Source organism: Typopeltis vanoorti, chromosome 16 (assembly GCF_054136105.1).
Source record: "Typopeltis vanoorti isolate ZY-2024b chromosome 16, IOZ_Tvanoo_1.0, whole genome shotgun sequence".
Classification (NCBI taxonomy): Eukaryota; Metazoa; Arthropoda; class Arachnida; order Uropygi; family Thelyphonidae; genus Typopeltis; species Typopeltis vanoorti.
Window position 1 is genome coordinate 118152630 of NC_143564.1, and position 20785 is coordinate 118173414.

The 20785-nt window shown below is 35.5% G+C and overlaps 1 protein-coding gene across 1 annotated transcript in view; it reads left to right on the top strand.

The window, feature by feature from the left end:
- The first annotated feature begins 8685 nt into the window (after nt 1-8685).
- unc-119 (unc-119 lipid binding chaperone) overlaps nt 8686-20785 on the top strand; it is a 73165-nt gene continuing 61065 nt past the window's right edge. The window contains exon 1 of the mRNA XM_090406057.1: nt 8686-9060. Within this exon, the coding sequence (XP_090262183.1) occupies nt 8874-9060 (187 nt within the window). The 5' untranslated portion in view covers nt 8686-8873. The remainder of the gene's footprint in view (nt 9061-20785) is intronic.

A 20785-nucleotide genomic window follows, 5' to 3' on the forward strand; every position in this document is an offset into this window, starting at 1 on the left:
ATTCAAAACCCTTTCGATATTCTTAATTTTATGGTGTCCAATAATTTATCTTTCCCTAACTTTTCAATTGCTTTAAGAATACTGTTAACCTTACCTGTTAGTGTAGCGAGCGGCGAAAGTTCCTTTTCCAAGTTGAAATTGATTAAAACCTACTTAAGAACAAGTATGTCACAAAAAAGCTTGTTAATTTGGCGTTAATAGCTATTGTAAATGATATATGTGCGGAATTAGACGTTAAGACCGTTATTTCTAATTTTGTGAATATGAAATCAAAATCCCTAAAATTTTAATAAAAACATTTCAAGTATATTTATGTAATTTAATTTATTTTGTGTTATTCTGTAAAGATATCATTTTTTTAATACTTATATTAAATGTTCTAATTATTTCTGAATTCTTTTCTTATTTTCTCACCTATCTTGAGTTTCTTTTATTTTCCTAAAAGATAGTTCCACTTATAAAGAATATTAAACAATTTTTACAAGTTACTTAGAATTTAGTAACTTCTAAAATGCAAGAATTTTTTTAAACGTTAGTACAAATAAATTTTAACTTTAATTAAAATTCATTTAAATTTTCTTAGCGATTCGGGTCGGTGAGAAGACTATAATCCCTGTATCATTATATTCAACGATTAAAGTGAAGTGGCTTTATCAAATTTTGCTTTAACTTTTGAGAATTTTTTGAATATTCGGGTTTTTAACGATTATCCTGCCTAATCAACATCCCCGGTTCGTTACATTTAGCGAACCAACGTGGAGCTGTTCTGTCAAAATTTATTTAAGAAATTTCAAATAATTTAAATATTTATTATAGTAAAAGGACCACACACGCCCGGATCGTTACAAGAGCGCTTAGATAGAAATTGCATGCGGGCGGCAAAGACCCTAGCGCCGGCTCTGCTGGCAGATAACTTCACCACATCCCTCCCTAGCTGAATCAGTGAATGCCTTCTTCTGAGTTTACCACTGAGACTTCAAGGATTTTTGTTTTCCATCTGTTTCATTTTTTTGTATATTCATTTGTATAATCGTGTCTAAAGTTCACTTGTGGTAGCTGCTGAAGTTTAATTCTTTTCGAAAATACTTTCTTACATACTGTTCTTTTCAATCTAAAATCGGTTTTTATCCTGCTTAGCACTTAATAATGGTCATTTCCAATTTCGAATCCTCTGCACACGCTTGTATTTTAAACCAGTATGAAGATATCACATCAACAATGACGTAGTCAATCAGGCTTTCTTATTTCTCGTGTCTTCTCGCCACATGTACTTATGCACATCTTCATGTTAGAACATGATGTTAGTAACGACTAGTGCATGCCACGAGAAGTTCTGCCATTTTTTTAAATTTACCATTATTATTAGTTTTGCTATTTTTTTCCAAATTTTCCCAAAATGTTTCTATATACATGGTGGGGGGTTCATTTCCAACTCTGTTGTTCAGATCTCCAACAATGACCACTTTTTCCATTTTCTTTATGTCAGCTACCTGTTCTAATGACTCGAAAAATTCCTCCCCATTTTCCTTAGAAGAACATTCTGTGGGACCATAGGCACAAATATGTTTCATTGTCTATTAAGTTTCATTGCCTATATAACTGTGGAAACTGCCTTTCAATCAAAATGTTTATATTCATGGCTGGTATTGAATTCTATCTCTACCCCTTCATTTCCTTGAATATTATTTCCTGAATGTAGCATTCTATACTTATTTAGTAAGATCTCACCTTTGTTTCTTCCTTATCTCAGTAATGCCAATTATGTCCACGTGGTATGTTTCTAATTCTTCTGTAATTTCGATTCTCTTTCAATTATTACTCCTTATTTCGATGGTTCTTTTCTTCAGTTCTTCTGATGGGTTTATTATTATTATTCTAGATGCTGGGTTGGAGCTTATTCCAGTATCTGATTTGTCATGGTTCCCTGATGAAAACAGCGGGAGACGTGTTTAACCAGGCAACACCTCAAAACAGCAATGAAATCTCGAGTACAAATTCTCGGCTAATTCCCAAGTTACGAGCCCATCCTCGTTTGTTCAGTACCCAGTAGAGATACCTACTGATAAGGAGCACCACATGAAGGAAAAGATTGGGCATTAGGTCAGAATCTGTTCTTCGTATTCCTGAAAGGGGTTGTGGAGATCTCCTTCCAGTTATTTGGCTTTGATCCTTAAGCGCACCCACGAAAGATGGTATTTGTTAAATCTGCAAAGATAACAGTCGGTGGAATTTCTATCTGTAATATGCAAATAGCAGTTTTATTAAAGGCAGTCTCTCCAAAAGAGGCCTACAGTTACCATTACGGATAATAAGTTAAGAATTAATGATACTTGTTCTACTACAAACGGTTACTCTTTAGTTAAAGGTTGGTATTATTTAAGATTTGTTTTGAAACAGATGCAACTGCTACTTACGACGCTGCAGTTATTGAAAAAATAGGAAAATTATCCACAACCTTTCAACCTTTACCTTTTCCTCCACTTACTTCATTTTGCTGTGATAAAATTGCTTTAGGCCAAAAAAAAAAAATCGAAATATACCAAGATCAATGATAGTATCGAATCGAAAGTATAGAACTGGCAATGCCTTCGACTAAATTGTTTAATTTAAGTCTTAGCTCTGTAGAGTTCTAAGGGAGCGGAAAGAGGAACAAATTTATTCCTTTGCATTAGGGAGGTTCTAAGACTACAGTGGCAAATTTTAGACCAATCAGTATCTCAGGTGTGATGGTGAAAGTTTTAGAAAAATTGATAAAAAAGAGAATTCAAGAATGGGTAGATAAAAATATGATACCGTATGAGGGTCTGCATGGCTTTGTGAAGGGTCGGTCATACCTTAGTAATTTACTAACTTTTTATTATAGAGTAACAGCAAAATTGGATAAACGAAATGGCTACACAGATGATTTTGCTGGATTTTGCAAAGGCATTTGACAGAATACCACATGAAACGCTGTAACGCAAATTAGAACAAATGGGGATGGATACGACACTAATTAAGTGGGTAAGTGGGTGGCTGTTGGACAGATCAAAAAGTGGTATATGCTGGGGAAGAATTGAGGCGAAAGCAGGTGACTCGTAGTGTGCCACGAAGTTCAGTGCTTAATTTATACATAAATGATATAGGAAATAACCTGAACGGAAATATTCAGTTGTTTGCTGATGATATGAAATTAGATAGCGTAATAGTTAATCAAGGCGATGTGGAGAGCTTATAGGATGATTTAAATAGGCTGTCACTATGGGAAGAAGATAGTATCAGTTTAATATCGAGAAATGTAAAGTTTATGAGAAGAACTGCAAAATGCACATCATTAGATCAAAAAAGGAACGAAGACATTTTAAAAGAACTAAAAACAAAATCAATAGAAGAATTAAACTAAACAATTATAAACAAAAATGGATTGAACATATAAACCGAATGGCCAACACCCGACATCCTAAACAAATACTAAAATATAAGCCAATTGGAAAGAGAAGGCAGGGTAGACCTCAAAGAAAGGATATTAGATGGATAATGAAACTGGAACAGCACAATACGGTCTACACCCGTAATTAGGTGTTATCATGATGATGAAATGTAAAGTTATGCATTTTGGAATATGTAGATAACAAGCCGTTTATCATGTTGATGGCATTGTACTCCAGAAAATAGATGAAGGAGAGATTTAGTGGTAGATATAAATTTAGAGGACATATTGCTAAGGTAGTACATAAGATTACTTGGCTAGTGAAGAACACATTAATAAGTAGATTAAGGAAGTTGTAAGTCCTCTTTATAAGGCCTTGATATGCAAACATCTGGGTTATGTTGCTCAAATCTGGTCGCCTGAGTTTCTTGGGGATGTAGAAGCCATAGAGAGGATTCAGGGACGAGTGGCCTGTGGAATGTGCTATATGAGGATAGATTGAAGGTGTATGGATTGCAATAGTTCGTTGATAGAATTAAACAAGAATATCATTTCTTAGCATCTTCAATTTATTAAAAAATAACTGTATTTGACAAGTATCCCAGACAAATGAGATATTTAAGCTGAGGAGAAAGATATTACTGAGGCTATCACTAATTAAGCGGCATGCAGTGAAGAGAGAAGGCTAAACAAGTGCCGCCATTTCGTGGTCCCTAACCTTAAAAAAATATATTTATTTAATGTCTGAAATAATGTGGGTTCTACAGTCGTTTTCTTGAGTTTACGGGACAAAAAACCCGAGTTTGGGAGAAAAACCCACTGGCCCGTGCAAGAGATCGACTAACTCGCGAACCGTTCGAAAAAAGGCTTAGAAAATTTGTTCTAGTCGCCGATTAGATTCGAAACAAAGTCTTCCTTCGTGCGGTTAAGCGCTGTGGTGTGCAAATGCCACTTCTATTGAGCTATACAGGTTCCTATACCAGTATAAATGAAGGTTTTCTCCTATCAACCAACTACTGAAGGTTTGTGGGTTTCAGTAGTTGTTTGATAGGAGAAAAAGAGGAAATATAATAGAAACATTTACCTTCGACTACAGATCCGAGACCTCAGCTGCCAGTGTGCCAAGAAAAGTGAATTCTTGTTGAAGGGGACAAAGGAATAAGGCAATGTACGAATTCGTTACCAACACGCGAAATAAATTGCATAAACGTAATATTTTTCAACTGTTATACAAGCAAAATAGCTACCACTTTAAAATCTTCAATGTACATAAAAGAAAAGTTAATAAGTCACAAAGTCTGCTGGGAAAAATCTACAAACATCTTCCGTTGCAGTGACGAAATAGAGAGAAAAATTGTGGAATCGAGAGAAATCATCTTCAATCCGGTTCATCTAAATAACAACTTAAGCTACAACCTCCCATATTGTCATTCAGCTGTAATCATGTACTGGCGTTCACGTGATGCAGCAAGCACGCACTCTCCCAACAATGCAACAAATGAAAGAACAGCTTCAAATACAACTACAACGTTTTCATGCTAATTATGTATAAAGACTGTCTATGTTGTTCATAGTCTTTTAATCCTCAATGTTTAGTGTTTTTTCTTTTATAATGTCACCTGAAGAAGGCTGTTACAGGCCGAAACTAGTAGTGTGTTTATATTAAAACCTTTTTAATTAAATCTCGGTTCTAGTCATTCAATTTTTTCATAAAACTAAAAAAAAAAATATATATATATATATATATATATATATATATCGGGTTCTAGTCAGGGTTATTTTTAAGCTGACTAGAACCTGAGAAAGTACAGCACAAAAAATAACTATAATGAATCACGACTAGTTTCATCGGTGTCCCGACTTCTTCAGGTGAGTAAGAAATAACACAAAACTTATAAAACTTACAAGGTAAAAAACATGGACTTTTCAGCTTAATAAAAAGAAGAGGAATAGCAACAGTCATATTTGAATTGGTGACCGTGTGCTATTGTTAACGTGAGTTGAATGTGAGTGACAGCTGATTTTATAAGTTTTATAAAATATGTTTTATAAGTTTTGTGTTATTTCTTACTATATATATATATATATATATATATATAGTAAGAAATAACACATATATATATATAGATATATACATACTATATAATATATATATATATATATATATATATAGTAAGAAATAACACATATATATATATAGATATATACATACTATATAATATATATATATATATATATATATATATATATATATAGTAAGAAATAACACATATATATATATAGATATATACATACTATATAATATATATATATATATAGTAAGAAATAACACATATATATATATAGATATATACATACTATATAATATATATATATATATATATATATATATATATATATATATATATATATATATATATAGTAAGAAATAACACATATATATATATATATATTGAGCCTGTGTAGCTCAGCGGATGTGGCGTTTGCACACCGCCGCGCTTGGCCGCACGAAGGAAGACTTGGTTTCGAGTCTAGTCGGCAACTAGAGGAAATTTTTCTAAGCCTTTTTTCGACCGGTTCCCGAGTTAGTCGATCTCTGGCACGGGCAAGCATGTTTTTCCTCCCGGAAAATCGGGTTTTTCGTTCTGTAAACTCAAGAAAATCGACCGTAGAACCCACTATATTTCAGACATTAAATATATTGTGTTAGGGTTAGGGACCACGAGATGGCAGCACATTTGAGCCGTCTCTCTTCACTGCGTACCGCTTAATTAGTGATAGCCTTGGGCCATTTGTCTCTGATTGGGTACCAGTGGAGATTGAACTGCCCACTCAGTCTCCAAAAAGTTAGATAGGGCTAAATGGCCTCGCCTACTCCCGTAAACGGGAGTATATATATATATATATATATATATATATATATATATATATAAATATATAAAGCTTTAATGACTGTTACCGAGAGATAAAAAGATGACAAAATATATTTAAAAAAGATACTACTAGTTTACTAGTTTCGTTACATGAACATCCTCAGGTATCATAATCAAAGAAGTATATAAAAAATTACAGAGACTTAAAATTGTAATAACAGAACAAGTATAAAAAGACAGTAGCGTGTTTGAAAAAAATGCAAGTATGAGTTCCAAACAAACGAATACTACGCGCTGTCGCGAGTGCGCCAGTACTGAACAGAAGCAACGTGTGCGTCAGAGAGATTGTAACTCAGGCTGTTGTTGATATGAGAGGAATCTAGAGAAATTTCCCTAGATTCAACAATCTTTCTTTCGAGTTCATCGTAGCACACGTGGATGTTAGAAGTTTCAGTCCAGTTTACAATGTGCTGGCGGCCTTCGTCTGAGTTAGCTGAGAAGAGAACGTGGCTAGAGAGAGCGCTAGCTCTTGTCCTGTTATAGGAGATATCTCTACGGTGTTCATCCAAACGTAGAAGGATGGATTTAGCAGTCTGTCCATATCATTAGTTGGATCATATTAAAAATAGAGATATTCGAAAGGAATTTGAGATCATTAACACATTACTGGTATATGATGCATAACTGTGGTCCTTAGGGAACAAGATCTCCATCGTCTATGAAGGCTTGTAAGGACAAACAAAACTTCCTGTGTACAGCAATTGACCGAAATCGAAGAAGATCGGTTTTGGCAGTCGCATGCCTATACGAAACCCAATGCATTAAATATATTTCTGTGACCTGTATGCGTAGGTCGCAGATCGTCTAAATAGCCTTTTTTTTTTCAATTAGTAGTAGTCTTTCCATGTCCTCAGGTAAAATCCAACAGCTAAAAACTGGTGAAGGTGATACTATAGTGATCGACTTGCCTCTTCCAACCCATCTCTTAGGAAAGTTTTATTCAGAAACTACCTAACACTGAGAGTAAAGTGACAAAGCACACCATTTTGCCAGAACATTGTATCTCCTATAAGAGCTATTGGTGTCAGATCAGTAATAAAGTAATTCTGACACAATTCCAAATAAATGTAACTATTAACAACTCCTTCGGAAAAGATCACAATTTCAATAAAGCAATTTCTTTTATGTTCTTCAACTTCTTGTGTCTTTTCAGTACCCCATGATTATCTGTTTTGTTTGTTGGTCTCACCTATCTATGTTTACTGGGAATCTACAGATGCCATATGGTCACTCTGATGCTCGGTGATGTATCACACCAGGCCTCACCATATAGTCCTGTTGTTGTTTGCTTTTTTTGGAGGCTTCAACTCTCTGATGATCAGTCACTCCACACACACACACCATCCATCCATTTCATTGATGGCCTACCCCTTCCTCTTTTTCCAGGAGCTTTACTTTCTATTACTGTTCTGAGAAGTCCCCTTCCACCCTTTCAGTGTGTCCAAAATATTTTAACTTTCTTCTGTCAATATTCTTAAGAAGCCTTAAGAAGTTCCACTGATCTTTTCTAACACCCATTGACCTCACTGGTAATGGGAAATGTTGCTTTGCTAGAAAATATGAAATGATCCATAAATTAAGCATTACTTCCAAGTTTTTCCATTTAATTAGTGACAGGAAGGTAATCATGTGCGGTGATTCTCTTCCAGCACTATTTGGTAGATTTGAATTCGGTAGGTTTTGATGTCAATTTTAATTCTAAGAATTTTACTTGCTGTTGAGTGAGTAATACCCAGTTTCAAAGATGCCCTATTCATTTATATCCATGGACTTCCAATAAAGGATTGTTCTACAGATTTTGCAGTTTCCTCACTTACATGTGGCCTTCAGGATCGTGTTTTATCAGAAAGAACTTGTTTCTTTAAACTTACTCATCCAGTTAGTTATGAAACTCCTGTGTAGTGCATTTTGTTTGAATGGGTTTTAAATTTCTTTGTGCTGCGACCACAGATCTTAACTCGTCCAACTACAGCACATAATTTACTTTCTCTTCTATTGTAATCATTTAGTCAATCCTAATTCTGCAAAAATAAGTGAATAAATAAATAAAATACAAATAAGATTTTTTTTGCTAAACTACACTAAAATTAATGAATCATTCTTAGTGCATATTACACTTCGTTAAGCTGCTGAAAAATTCTAATATTTTTAACAGATTGTTTTTTTCACGTATAGCACAGAGTTTCTCTAAATTTAAAAGTGTAAAATGACGTTTGAGAATATATGTATATCACAGCCTTCTCGAATGTATTTCATTATCTAGTAAAGGTTTACATGTATTTTCTGCATATTTCGTAAGTTACCTTAGAGGGCGAATACCACAATGCAGTGCGATCTTCCATGTCAAATAGCATAATTTTAGTGTTTATGGTGATTGGAAGATATTTTTCACTACTAGTTCTTGTCTTTTGTGTTTCATGAATTGCAGATTTTTGATTAAGTCGATATGGTGTTTGTTGTACGTTGGTTTCGACAACATTTGGCCTGAGTTAGTACTGTTTAAAGCAATTAATTGACAATCACTCTGAAGTATGAGTGTTGTGAAAAACACGAATTCTTCAAATTCTAGCTCTAAAAAGAAATCGGGTGGGTTACTGCGGCAAGCTAAGTCGCGAAAGGATCATCCCACAGATGTAGAACCAGTTACTGAGGATGATTTACTGCAGAGAGATTACATAACTCCAGATGATGCCCTAAGATTATCAAAAATAACGGAAAGTAAGTTTTTTTCCCCCCTTTTGCAGTTAACACTTGTTAACTCTAATGGTGAATTGACATAATTGTATGTGAAAACGAAATTATAATTATACAAATAAAACTTTAATAAACCCATTTGAATTTATTTAGATATTTTGGTATATGATAAAACTAGTAATTATTACAAAATTCATCTCTTATTACAATAATAATTAGAGATGGATTTTGTGATTGTAATGGTGTAAGTATTTGAATGAGCATGTTTTTAAACTTGCCTTTTTCTTTTTGTAAGGCAAATGCTTATACAGAACATACATCACTTTTATGGGTTATAATGTACCATTAGAGTGAATTTTATTTTACATATATCCTTCTTATGTACATTGATTAAATAATAATAGATGAATTAGGATTCAATAGAATTCCATGGAAACTTAACAGCCATATATACATAATCTTTATTTAAGTATATACAATATATCATCATTTTCCAAAATAAAATCTTTTTTATATAAACCTGCACTCATTAAAAAATTATATATTTGGAATGCATTTTTAATTCTGTTTGCATTGGATACTGTCATCAAGATTTACATATTATTATTTAGGACCTTGATGGAGTCCTAAAACGCTTTGTAGGAAGACTGCTTCAGACAAAATCTGAATTACTGTTCCTTGAATTAATTTACTGTTTGCACTCTTATTACCATTTTAGGCAACGTGTTTCATGCACCAACCAATATGGGAAAAAAAAAAAAAACCCTGCTCACTCACCACTCTTTGTGTAGTTTCCAGAAGGGAAACCTGAATACAATAGGTTTACAGTAAATGTTGTAAACTTATTTTATGTTGGTTTCCATAAAATTAAGAATAAAGAGAGAACACAATAATTCAAAAACTGCATGATGAATTTTTTGCAATACATTGAAAAGCAGTATGATTTGAAACCCACAAAAATTGTAAATAAATAATCTAATTCAGTAACAATGGATACATAAAGACAGTGGTTAAAAATAAGACCTCAGAATGATATTGTCAGAGCATTCAATAAGGAATGTGTCACCCTTTACAGCAATATTTGATGCTGTCTATAATGGTTTCCAGGAGCTCATTTGGTAATATCAATCAGCTTTGCTCTTGGAAAATTCTCTTTAATTTTTTTTTTTTCTTTTTCTTTTTGGGGTGGTGGGATTGAGAGCAGCAACACAATCTATCTAGCATTCCAGACATAATAGAATCAAGGTCAGGTGATCTCACTGGGCAGTCCATATCCAGGCCTTATAAAGAGGAATAGCAACTTCATTATCTCTACTTGTTAATATGCTCTTCAATATCCAAGTAATCTTATGGGCAACCTTAGCAATATACACTCTAAAGTTTAACTCTGTCTACCACCACCCCTAAATCTCTAGCTTCATCTATTTCCTAGAATACAGTGCCATCATTGTGATACACAGCTTGTAATTTATTTCTCCCAAAAGGCCTAACTTTACATTTCTGCACATTAAAATGACACCCATTATCTTTTGCCCATACTGACATCCTATTTAAATCATCTTACAAGTTTTCCACATTGCATTTATGATTGATTCATTATTACTTTACCTCATTTTACATTAGTCAACAACAGAATATTTCCTTTCACATTATTTCCTATATCATTTATGTACAAATTAAACAGCAGTGGTCTCAGCAGGGAACCTTGTGGCACACCTTATTCACCTGTTTTCGCCTCTATTCTCTCCCTCCATATACCACTATGGAAGGAAGAGACCATTGAGGTTTCTTTCTGAAGGTAAAACAATATACTAAAAACTGCAAGTGTAGGTTTAACGTAAACCTCAGGGTAGATCACTGATTTGTCCTGAGGTTTAAATCATATTTTAATGTTGAGTTGAATTTGAATTGTGATTCATGCATACTTTAATGAAATATGCATGACAATTGAATAAAATAAATTTTTACAATGCTTTTTTTATAGCTATATATGGAAAGAATAGTCAGCATAAATATTATCAATTAAATTGATAATACTTATAGCTAATATCAATTTAAACTTATTGATATTAGCTATAAGTATTAGTAAAAACAGAATAACAGATTGTGTTGGTCCTCAGAGCTTGGCAGATATGATTGACATGTCAGTTGGTGAGAGGAGCCTATCAAATAGATATAAGGGAATTATTGCATAGATAATGGATGATAGGAATGGAGGATAGATGAGAATGAGAGGTCATCCCTGGAAACTGTATAGAGGTCATGTAAGTAAGGAAGTAAAAAGGAGATTTTTCTTTCCAGGTGGTGAACAAGTGGAATTCATTGCCTGAGTGGGTAGTTAGTGCTGCAGCATTTATTATATTCAAAGCAACATATGATAGTTATTATGAGTGTTTAGCCTCCTGCAATGAGTCTTTGACTCCATGAATGTTTGGAAGTAATACTAATATGAAATCCATGGCATGACAGAAGATAGGTAAGATAACAAACAGCATATCACAAATTTTTAAATTATGCTAGATCAAATAAAAATGTAATATGCAAAACAATATAAGTATTAATTTACATTGGTTACATATTACATCTTTGCTATTCACTTTTGAATTAAAAATAGTAATTTAATCACTTATTCTCCCATCATATCAGGGGTCAGCATTAAGTCCGTTCCTGTTTAATATTGTGATGGAGGTGGTGACGGAGGAGGAGGTGAGAGAAGACATGCTTTGAACTATGTTGTATGCAGATGACATCGTGCTGTGTGCAGAATCAAGAGAATTTCAGCTAAACTGGAAAGTTGGAGGAAAGTACTGGAAGAGAGAGGTATGAGACTGAGCAGAGGTAAGACAGAGTATATGTGTTGCAAAGTGGATGGCAGCCAGGAGACAGATCTAGAGCTGGAAGGAAATGTCATCAGGAAGGTCAGTGACTTTAGATACTTAGGTTCAACAATGAAAGAGAATGGTGAGGCTGAGATGGAAGTGGGATGCAGGATACAAGCAGGATGAAGGAACTGGAGAGAGATGGCTGGAGTGCTATGTGATAAGAGGTACCGATCAATCTTAAAGGCAAAACCTACAGGACAGTAGTGAGACCAGCTATGGCGTATGCTATGGAAACTGTGGCCCTGAGGAAAAATAACATCAGCAGGATGGAGGTAGTGGAGATGAGAATGCTTAGGTGGATGTGTGGTGTGACCAGAAAGCATCGTCTGAGAAATGATTATGTAAGGGGAACGGTGAAAGTTATGAACTTAGGAGCAAAGATACAGGAGGCAAGGTTGAGATGGTTTGATCATGTGATGAAGAGGGAAGAAGAGTATGTGGGAAGAAAGGTCATGCAGATGGATGTGCAGGGGAAGAGGAAGCGCGGACTGCCAAAGAAGAGATGGTGGAGGAAGACTTGAGGATGAAGAACTTGGATGTGGTTACAGCCCAAGACAGGAGGTTGTGGAGGAGACTCACACAAACAGTGACCGTACTTAAGTAGGAAAAGCTGCAGAAGAAGATTCTCCCATCATATCTCACTGCATAATAAATATAGTATCATTGGAGAGACTATTTGTAAGCTGAATGAGATATCTGAGAAAGACAAGGTAGGAAAGAACAAAAAAAAAAAATACAAAAAGCAGGAAAACTCATGTTGAAATGGTATTTATTTATAAAGTTTTCACTTGTTTTACAGGCATCTTCAGCACAAAAATGGATTAAAAATTTTCAGTCAGCAGATCTGTTTAGGTTAGCACAATGAGCAGCAGCATTTCTTAAGTTTCTTTATTATTGTTATTACGTGATACTTCCGAGGAGTTCAAGGACTCATCAATGGAGGGTACTCTACAACTCTGTCTCCACCATTCAATCCACCAACTACACAAAACTGATACTAATACTACCATCATCATCTACACACAGTTCTATCTACTGCCCACGACCACTAGTATTTTTTGTGTGTAAATTGCCTGTATTCTTATGGCCGATTTGACTGTATGCATGATTAAAAACCCAAGTTTCTGGGAGGAAATAACCCTGCTAGTTTCATATGAGATCAGTTAACTCGCCTCCTTCAACTGAAATAAACCCATATAAAGATTCCTATCATCATGATGAGAATCAAACTTGGGCCTTTTCCAACCAAAGGGCACAACATATTGTCATTCTCCCAATTGTGCTATGGAGGCACTTATAATATAATATAATATGCTAGGAGTATCGCAAACTAAGGGGGTAGAGTTTTTTACCCCTGGTGAATACATTGGGATTTCAGAATGTAGGTGGGACCTGGCTATCAGAAGCAGACATACTAATTTGTGTTGAGTGTATAAGGGTGTGGTATTTTTAGGAAGGATAGACAGGATAGGAGAGGAGGGGACATGCTGCTAATAATATTGGATGACTTGAATCCTGTTAGCATTGAGACTTATAACCAATTCTGGTAACAGTTTTTCATGTGGCAGTGAGTTTGAAGCCATCTGGTGTGATGTAGAGTGTAACGAGATAAAATGCATAGTGGATGTTGTTACAGACCTAGTGGATTGGTTGCTAGTGATGAAGAAATGCATCACTTAATTAAGATGATGGATGCTAAAAAAGTAATCATGATGGGGACTTTAATTATCCAAACATCGATTAGATAACAGTACAACCTCATGGGAAGAATAAAACTGAATATGTTCAGCTGTTGCGAGAAAACTACCTCAAGCAGGATCTGACAGAACTCGAGGTCAAACAGTGCTAAATTTGATTATGGTGTCAGAGGAGGTTTCATTTAAAGATGTAAATATTCTGCTTCCGATTGGTAACAGTGATCATGCGATAGTCACTTGGTAAGTAGCTAAGTTTATGAATGTTTCATTCAGAAAAGGTTACATGCCTCAGCAGAATCCAGCTGAGGAGTATGCTGGATTCTGCACCATGGAATTGATTGTTGGATGGGAAGAATATTGAGTATATGGGAAGCATTTAAAAAAAAAAAAAAAATCCTAAATGATGCAATATTGGAAGGTATCTCTAGAGTTCGAAGAATAAATAGAGTAGAAGTGAAATAGATGTATAATTTTATTAAGCAAGAGATTCATAAGAAAAGGATTTGGAAGGAATGTTGTGTGCATAAGGATGATGTTATGAAAATTAGGAGTAAGCTAGAAGAGTCGCAACTGTTATCTGGAAAGCTAAATCTGAGTGTGAAAAGAAACCGACTCTTCAAGCTAAAGACAACGCCATAGAATGCTATTGTTATGATGCAAGTAAAAGAATGAATGAAATGAAAGAATAACTACTGTATATAGATGGTGTTGAGGGTGACAGGTGCAGAAGAGATTGTTCAACTAATGACTGCTTGCTTTGCTAATAGCTATCAACCTGGTGTATGCAACATTTGTACTCACTGCTTTTCACTAGATGAAGAAACTCAGGTATATGGGGAGATGGTATTAGAGCTGTTGCACAAACTGAATAAGAATTCAGCAGTAGTGACTGATATCCCATCAGTCCCTAAGTTGGTTAGGGCTTGCATTCAGAAATGAGTTGACAGAGAATCTCTATTTCGCAATGAACAGCATAGGTTTACTGGGGTGGGGTGGGGTCATATTTGAGTAACTTGCTCATATTCTATAATGTTAACATTGAGTTAGACAAGGAGAATGGATACACCATGGTACTTTTGGATTTTGCTAAAACTTTTGACAGAATACGGCATGAAAAACTGTTACATAAATTGGAGAATATAAAATTGAATTATAAAGGATTAGCATGCATAAAGAAGATGGCTGACTGACATATCAAAAAATGGTATATGGGGGATGTGCATCTTCAAGATTTAAGGTAACCAGTGGTGTACTGTAAGGATCTGTCCTTGGTCCGTTGTTATTCATTCTGCATATTAATAACATTGGGAAGAATTTCATAGGTGACATGCAGCTATGCAGCATTTGATTTGAATAGGCTGGAATTGTAGGCATGTGAAAATGGCTGTCAGTTCAATGTTAGAAAATGTAAAGTCATGCAATTTTGGTGAATTAGATATCCACTGTCATGTTATATTGGTGGGATTGTGCTAGGACAAACTGATCAGGCTTAAGGGATCTTGGAGTTTTAGTAGATAGGAAGTTGAAGTTTTAAAGGGCCATATAGCAAAGATTGCAAATACATCTCAGATTGAGAATGGAGAAAGGGGGGGGGATATAATTGAGACCTAAAAACTTCTGAAAGGGTGATACAGGATTTCACTGGATGGAATTTTTCATTGTATGGAGGGTGGTGAAAGGATGAGAGAGCATCCTTGGAAGTTGAGCATGAGTGCCATCAAGAACAGGGTGAGAGCTAGATTTTTCCTCTCATAGAGTGGTGGCTAATTAGAATGGATTGCTGTTGGATGTTGTGTGTGCAAGTAGTGTGACTGAATTCAAGAACAAGTATGACAGCTGGTGTGGTTAATGTGCAGCCTCTCTCTATGAGTTCCTGACTCTGGAGAACTTTAATAAATAAGTCATTCTATAAAAAATTGGCTTCTTGTCTTATTCTAGTGAAAGAGTGAGAGATGAAAATGAGAGAATACATAGTGTGCAAGTTGAACCAAGAAATGGGGGAGAATTGAGGTAGGTGTTTAAGACATATTGTAAGTGTTTGCATTCTGGAAGTAGTAAATGTGTGAGAGGGTAGGCACTGTGAAGGGGAGTTGGACTAAGATGTAGATCATAAAAGTGTTTTCTTCAGACTTAAATTAAGAATCTGAAATTTATCTCTCATCTGAAGATAATCACAAACCTCTGCATGCAGTGGGATTCAAACCCACAGCCCATTGGGAGATTGAGTACATTAACTACTTGGCCAGCAGTTCAATTACATGGTATAAAGTATCTTTTTATGTAACTTTCTCATCCACAATTGGCTGTAAGTTGCGTGTAATACATAATTATCATGAGTAGGCTAGATAATTCAGATTCCTACTCTGGAGACCAAAAATGGTATGTACATTTTCAAAGTCCCTCCTTCGTCCCCTTCACACCTTCAGTAAAAGCTCCCTCAAAATGCTTGACTCAATATAGAGGAGAGCAATTAGACTGATAAATGACCCATCTCTCACCAACTCACTCCCCTCACTTTCACATAGATGTTTGGTCTCTGCAATTTGTATATTCTATAAATATTTCCATGGGAAATGTTCATCTGAAACAGCATCAATAATTCCTCCACTCTGTATTAAGCCCATTGGAACATGTATAGCTGCTGGCCAACATCCTCTCACAGTACACCTTGAAACCCACAGAACAAGTTTCTTTTCTTCTTCTTTCATCCCTACTACTATGGTACTGTGGAACAGTCTTCCCCTGACGTATTTCCCAAGGAATACAACATACAGGCTTTTAAATCGAATGTAAACAAATTTCTCCTTTTCCAACCCACTACCTACCCATATACGGTACTAACGTACTATAGGTTGACCAGCCAACCTCTCGTTTATGGCCCCAACATAAGAAAAAAAAAAGTCCTCTAACCACTTTACCAGCCATTATGGATCAAATACGCATTCTCATATGCTTTATATCCATCATACATTTCAATGTAATATCAATGGTATTATAATTTTAATATGCACTTCGCATCCATGATAACTTGGACATATATATACGTCTTGGCCAGTAGCATGGCTAATAAGGCAAGGTTGTGGTCTCATATGCCAAGTGTTGGGAATTGTTTACCATCTAAAATCTGATAATTACTGCCTAGTTATCAGATTGAAAAAAAATTGTAGAAAATAAATAAAATGCATCAATTTTAATTCTCTGTTAGGACAAACACTTCATGATATATATTGTGTATTTATTTTATTTGAGAAGATCTTAGGGGTGCTTAAGGGTCAAAGCTGTATAACTGAGAGAAGACCTCCACATAGCCTTTAAAGGAATGTGGAGAACCGACCAGGGCTTCTGACCTAATGTCCAATCCTCACACCTTCTCGTGGTGCACCCTGTTGGGTATCTACTTGGATACTGAACGGACGAGGATGGGCTGGCAATTTGGGATTTTGCCGACCAAATTGTATTCTTATTGGTTAAACCAAAATATAGAATGATGGTACAACATGACAAAATTTCATGCTGGCTGGGGCGCTGCCCGGTTAAACAAGGCCCCCGTTGTTTTCGCCAGGGAACCAGACCGAACAGCGAAAAGTCAGCTACTGGAACAAATCTGAAAATAAACCCCAACTCAACATCACCAGAGTTAAAGATCGGTACTAGCAACGTAAGAAGCCTGAATGGCAAAGAAATGGAGCTAGCTGAGGAATTAGATAAGTACCAGATCGACATAATAGGGGTGACTGAAACAAAAAAGACCAAAACTGGTGAGATCTTTCTGAGCAATAAATACAAAATGTTATATTCTGGCAATGACAATCAAGGAAAAGAAGGAGTAGCCATAGTATTCAACACAAAATACGAGGCTAATCTTCTTGAATGGCAGTCAGTCTCAAGTAGAGTAATGTGGGCAAATATGAGAATGGGGAACTGGACAATGAGACTTATGCCTATGGTCCCACAAAAGGTTCTACTAAGGTAGAAGTGGAGGAATTTTTTGAGGCTTTAGAAAAAGCAACTGACACAATGAAAAATGAAAAGTTGGTCCTTGTTGGGGATCTAAATAGCAGAGTAGGAAATGATTGTGAGACATACAAAAATATTTTGGGAAAATTTGGAGAAAAGAGCAAAGCTAATAATAATGGCAAATATCTGTTGGATTTCTGCTCAGGACATGGACTGGTTATTACTAACACCATGTTCCAACATAAAAATGTGCACAAATTCACATGGAAAGAAGAGGCTAGGAATAAGAAAATTCTCATTGACAATGTTATTGTTGATAGTGATGTTTTCTCCCTGGTGCAGGACACCAGAGTGTACAGAGGATTTGAAATTGGAAGTGATCACTATTTAGTCTTGAGCAGAATAAAATTGAATTTCATATCGAAAAGAATAACATGTAAGAAAGTTTTAAAGCGAATAAAAGTTAAGCAGCTCTCAGATGTGAGCTGTAGACTAAAATACACAAAGATTATTGAAGAAAATCTGAAAGAGTTTGAGAACAGGAATCAAACCTTGGAGATTCAGTGGCAAACTCTGAAGAAAACATTGATTGATTCTGCCAGAGAGGCATGTGGTGAGGTTGTCTGTAAGGATAAAAAAATCAGAACTCCCTGGTGGACACAGGAAGTTAAAGAGGCAGTGAAGGAAAAGAAGAAAGCATACCAAAAGTTCCTGTCAAATAAGTCAGCTTGTGCTCTTAGAGAATATAGAGACAAATGCAAGAATGCTAAACATTGTGTAAAACTAGCTAAACAAAAGTCATGGGAGGACTTTGACAAGAATATAGAAAATAAATATCAAGAAGGTGGCAAAATATTCTGGAGGTTGTTGAAGAAGCTTAAGAATGTAGGAAAGAGTGCTGTAAAAGGAATTAGAGATGATAAAGGTGACATGAAAACAGGAGAAAAAGATATCCTTGAAGTATGGAGTAATTACTTTGAAAAACTGCTAAATGAAACAAGCAGTGATGACAGCACAGTGATAAAAAAACACTGACCAGGCATGCAGTCAGGAATACATATCCATACTTGAAGTAGAAAAAGCCATCAAAGGCTTGAAATGTGGAAAGGCTGCAGGAGTAGATGATATTCGACCAGAAATGCTGAAGTATGGTGGTATAAGAGTCTTACAGTGGCTGCACTGCATAGTTCAGAAAGCCTGGACAGAGGGACGAATTCCCGATGATTGGAGTAGAGCTCTCATAGTAGACATATATAAAAAGGGAAATAAAACTGAATGTGAGAATTACAGAGGTATTTCCCTACTGAGTATTTCTGGCAAGATCTATGCAAGTATACTTGAGAAACGGTTGAGAAGAATTGTGGAAGAAAAGCTTGGTGAAGAGCAAGCTGGATCAGGCCAAATAGAGGCTGTCAGGATCAGATCTTCACTTTACGACAAATAGTCGAGAAAGCATGGGAATATAACAAAGATCTGTATTTAAGTTTTGTAGATCTGGAAAAGGCATACGACAAGGTGCCAAGAGAGAAGCTATTCAATACGCTGCAGTTATATGGTGTCAATGTTGCATTATATCAAGCAATACTTAGTCTTTAATTGAGTTGTAAGTCAGCAGTTAGAATTGAAGGAAGTACAGGAAGATGGTTTAATGTTAAATCTGGTGTGAGACAAGGATGTACATTATCCCCTCTGTTATTCATTATCTATATGGATCACATTATGAAGGAAAGTGGTATTAAACATGATATCAAAATTGGAGATGTTATTGTCAGCTCTTTGCTTTATGCGGACGATGTTATACTTCTAAATAAATCCGCTACAAGTCTGCAAGATTCTCTGACTAAATTGAATAGCTGTTATAATAGATATGGTATGAAGGTCAGCATTAAAAAGACAAAAACAATGAAAATAGGCAGAATCATTGAAAATATCAACTGTGTTGTGAATGGAGAACCTGTGGAACAAGTAAAACATTTCAGCTATTTAGGCACGATTTTTACTGAAGATGGTAAATTAAATATAGAAATAGACAACAGAATCAGCAAAGCCAGTATGGTGGGAAGTCAACTGAATAAATTCATATGGAATAAGAGAGAAATTTGTCGGAACACTAAATTAGCTGTATACAAGACAGTGTTCAAACCAGTTTTAACTTATGGATCTGAGAGCTTGGTCAGAAGTAAAACACTTGACCAAAGACTAGAGACCACAGATATGAGAGTCCTGAGAAAGATTATAGGCGTGAACAGATGGCATCAATGGCAGTATCATATTAAAAACGAGGCTATTAGGAAAGAACTTGACATTGTCTGCATCCAGCAATGCGTTAGCAGAGCTAATCTCAGGTGGTATGGTCACTTAAACAGAATGGGCGAGGAAAGATTAGCAAAACAAGTGTTCTCTGCCAGGTTGGCAGCAAAACGACCCAGAGGAAGACCAAGATATAGGTGGATTGATACGGTACAAAGTGCTTTAGATGATAGAAATATAAGATCTGATAATGTTGGAGTCTTGACAAGTAACAGACTGATTTGGAGGAAAATTGTAGATAAGAAATCAATAATGATGTAATTTTTTTCATGTAGTACTATCATATCCTCTACACCCCTTGAGGGTACATGGCAGGAATTTGATGATGATGATGAGAAGATTTTAAAATCCTTGTGAATATATATTCAGTTTTATTACTTTATCTGCAAATCATAAAGTAAAAATAGAAGTAATGTTGCAGTCTAGTAGGCAAATTATTTATGACTTTCAGTTGAATGCATTTTTTTGGGTACGACTATGGTTACTGTTTCCAACTATGGTATGGCACAAAAAAGAAAACAAAAAAAAAACAGTAATAAACTTTGACAGCCCCTTCAGTACACGTGGTATCAGATATGCCGTTCAACTGCATGCACATTAATAGAAGAGCATGTGTAGAGTCTACACCATTTAATTTAGCTGTAACAGTGGTGTTGATGTTGGAAGAAAAGACATTTATTGTTGAGAGTTATTTTCATTCATATGGAGTTAGTAGAGCATATCGTCCAAGCCTACGACATATTTGTGAGCAGTCTTCGTCATTTCCATAAGCGTGTCTCAAGCAGTAGCATCATCATCATTGCTTTAATTGAGTGTACCAGGAATGTTCTGCTTCAGTGAAAATGGCATTCATGGAGACCATGAACTGTTGGCACAATTGAGAATTACATGTATATTCTCTAG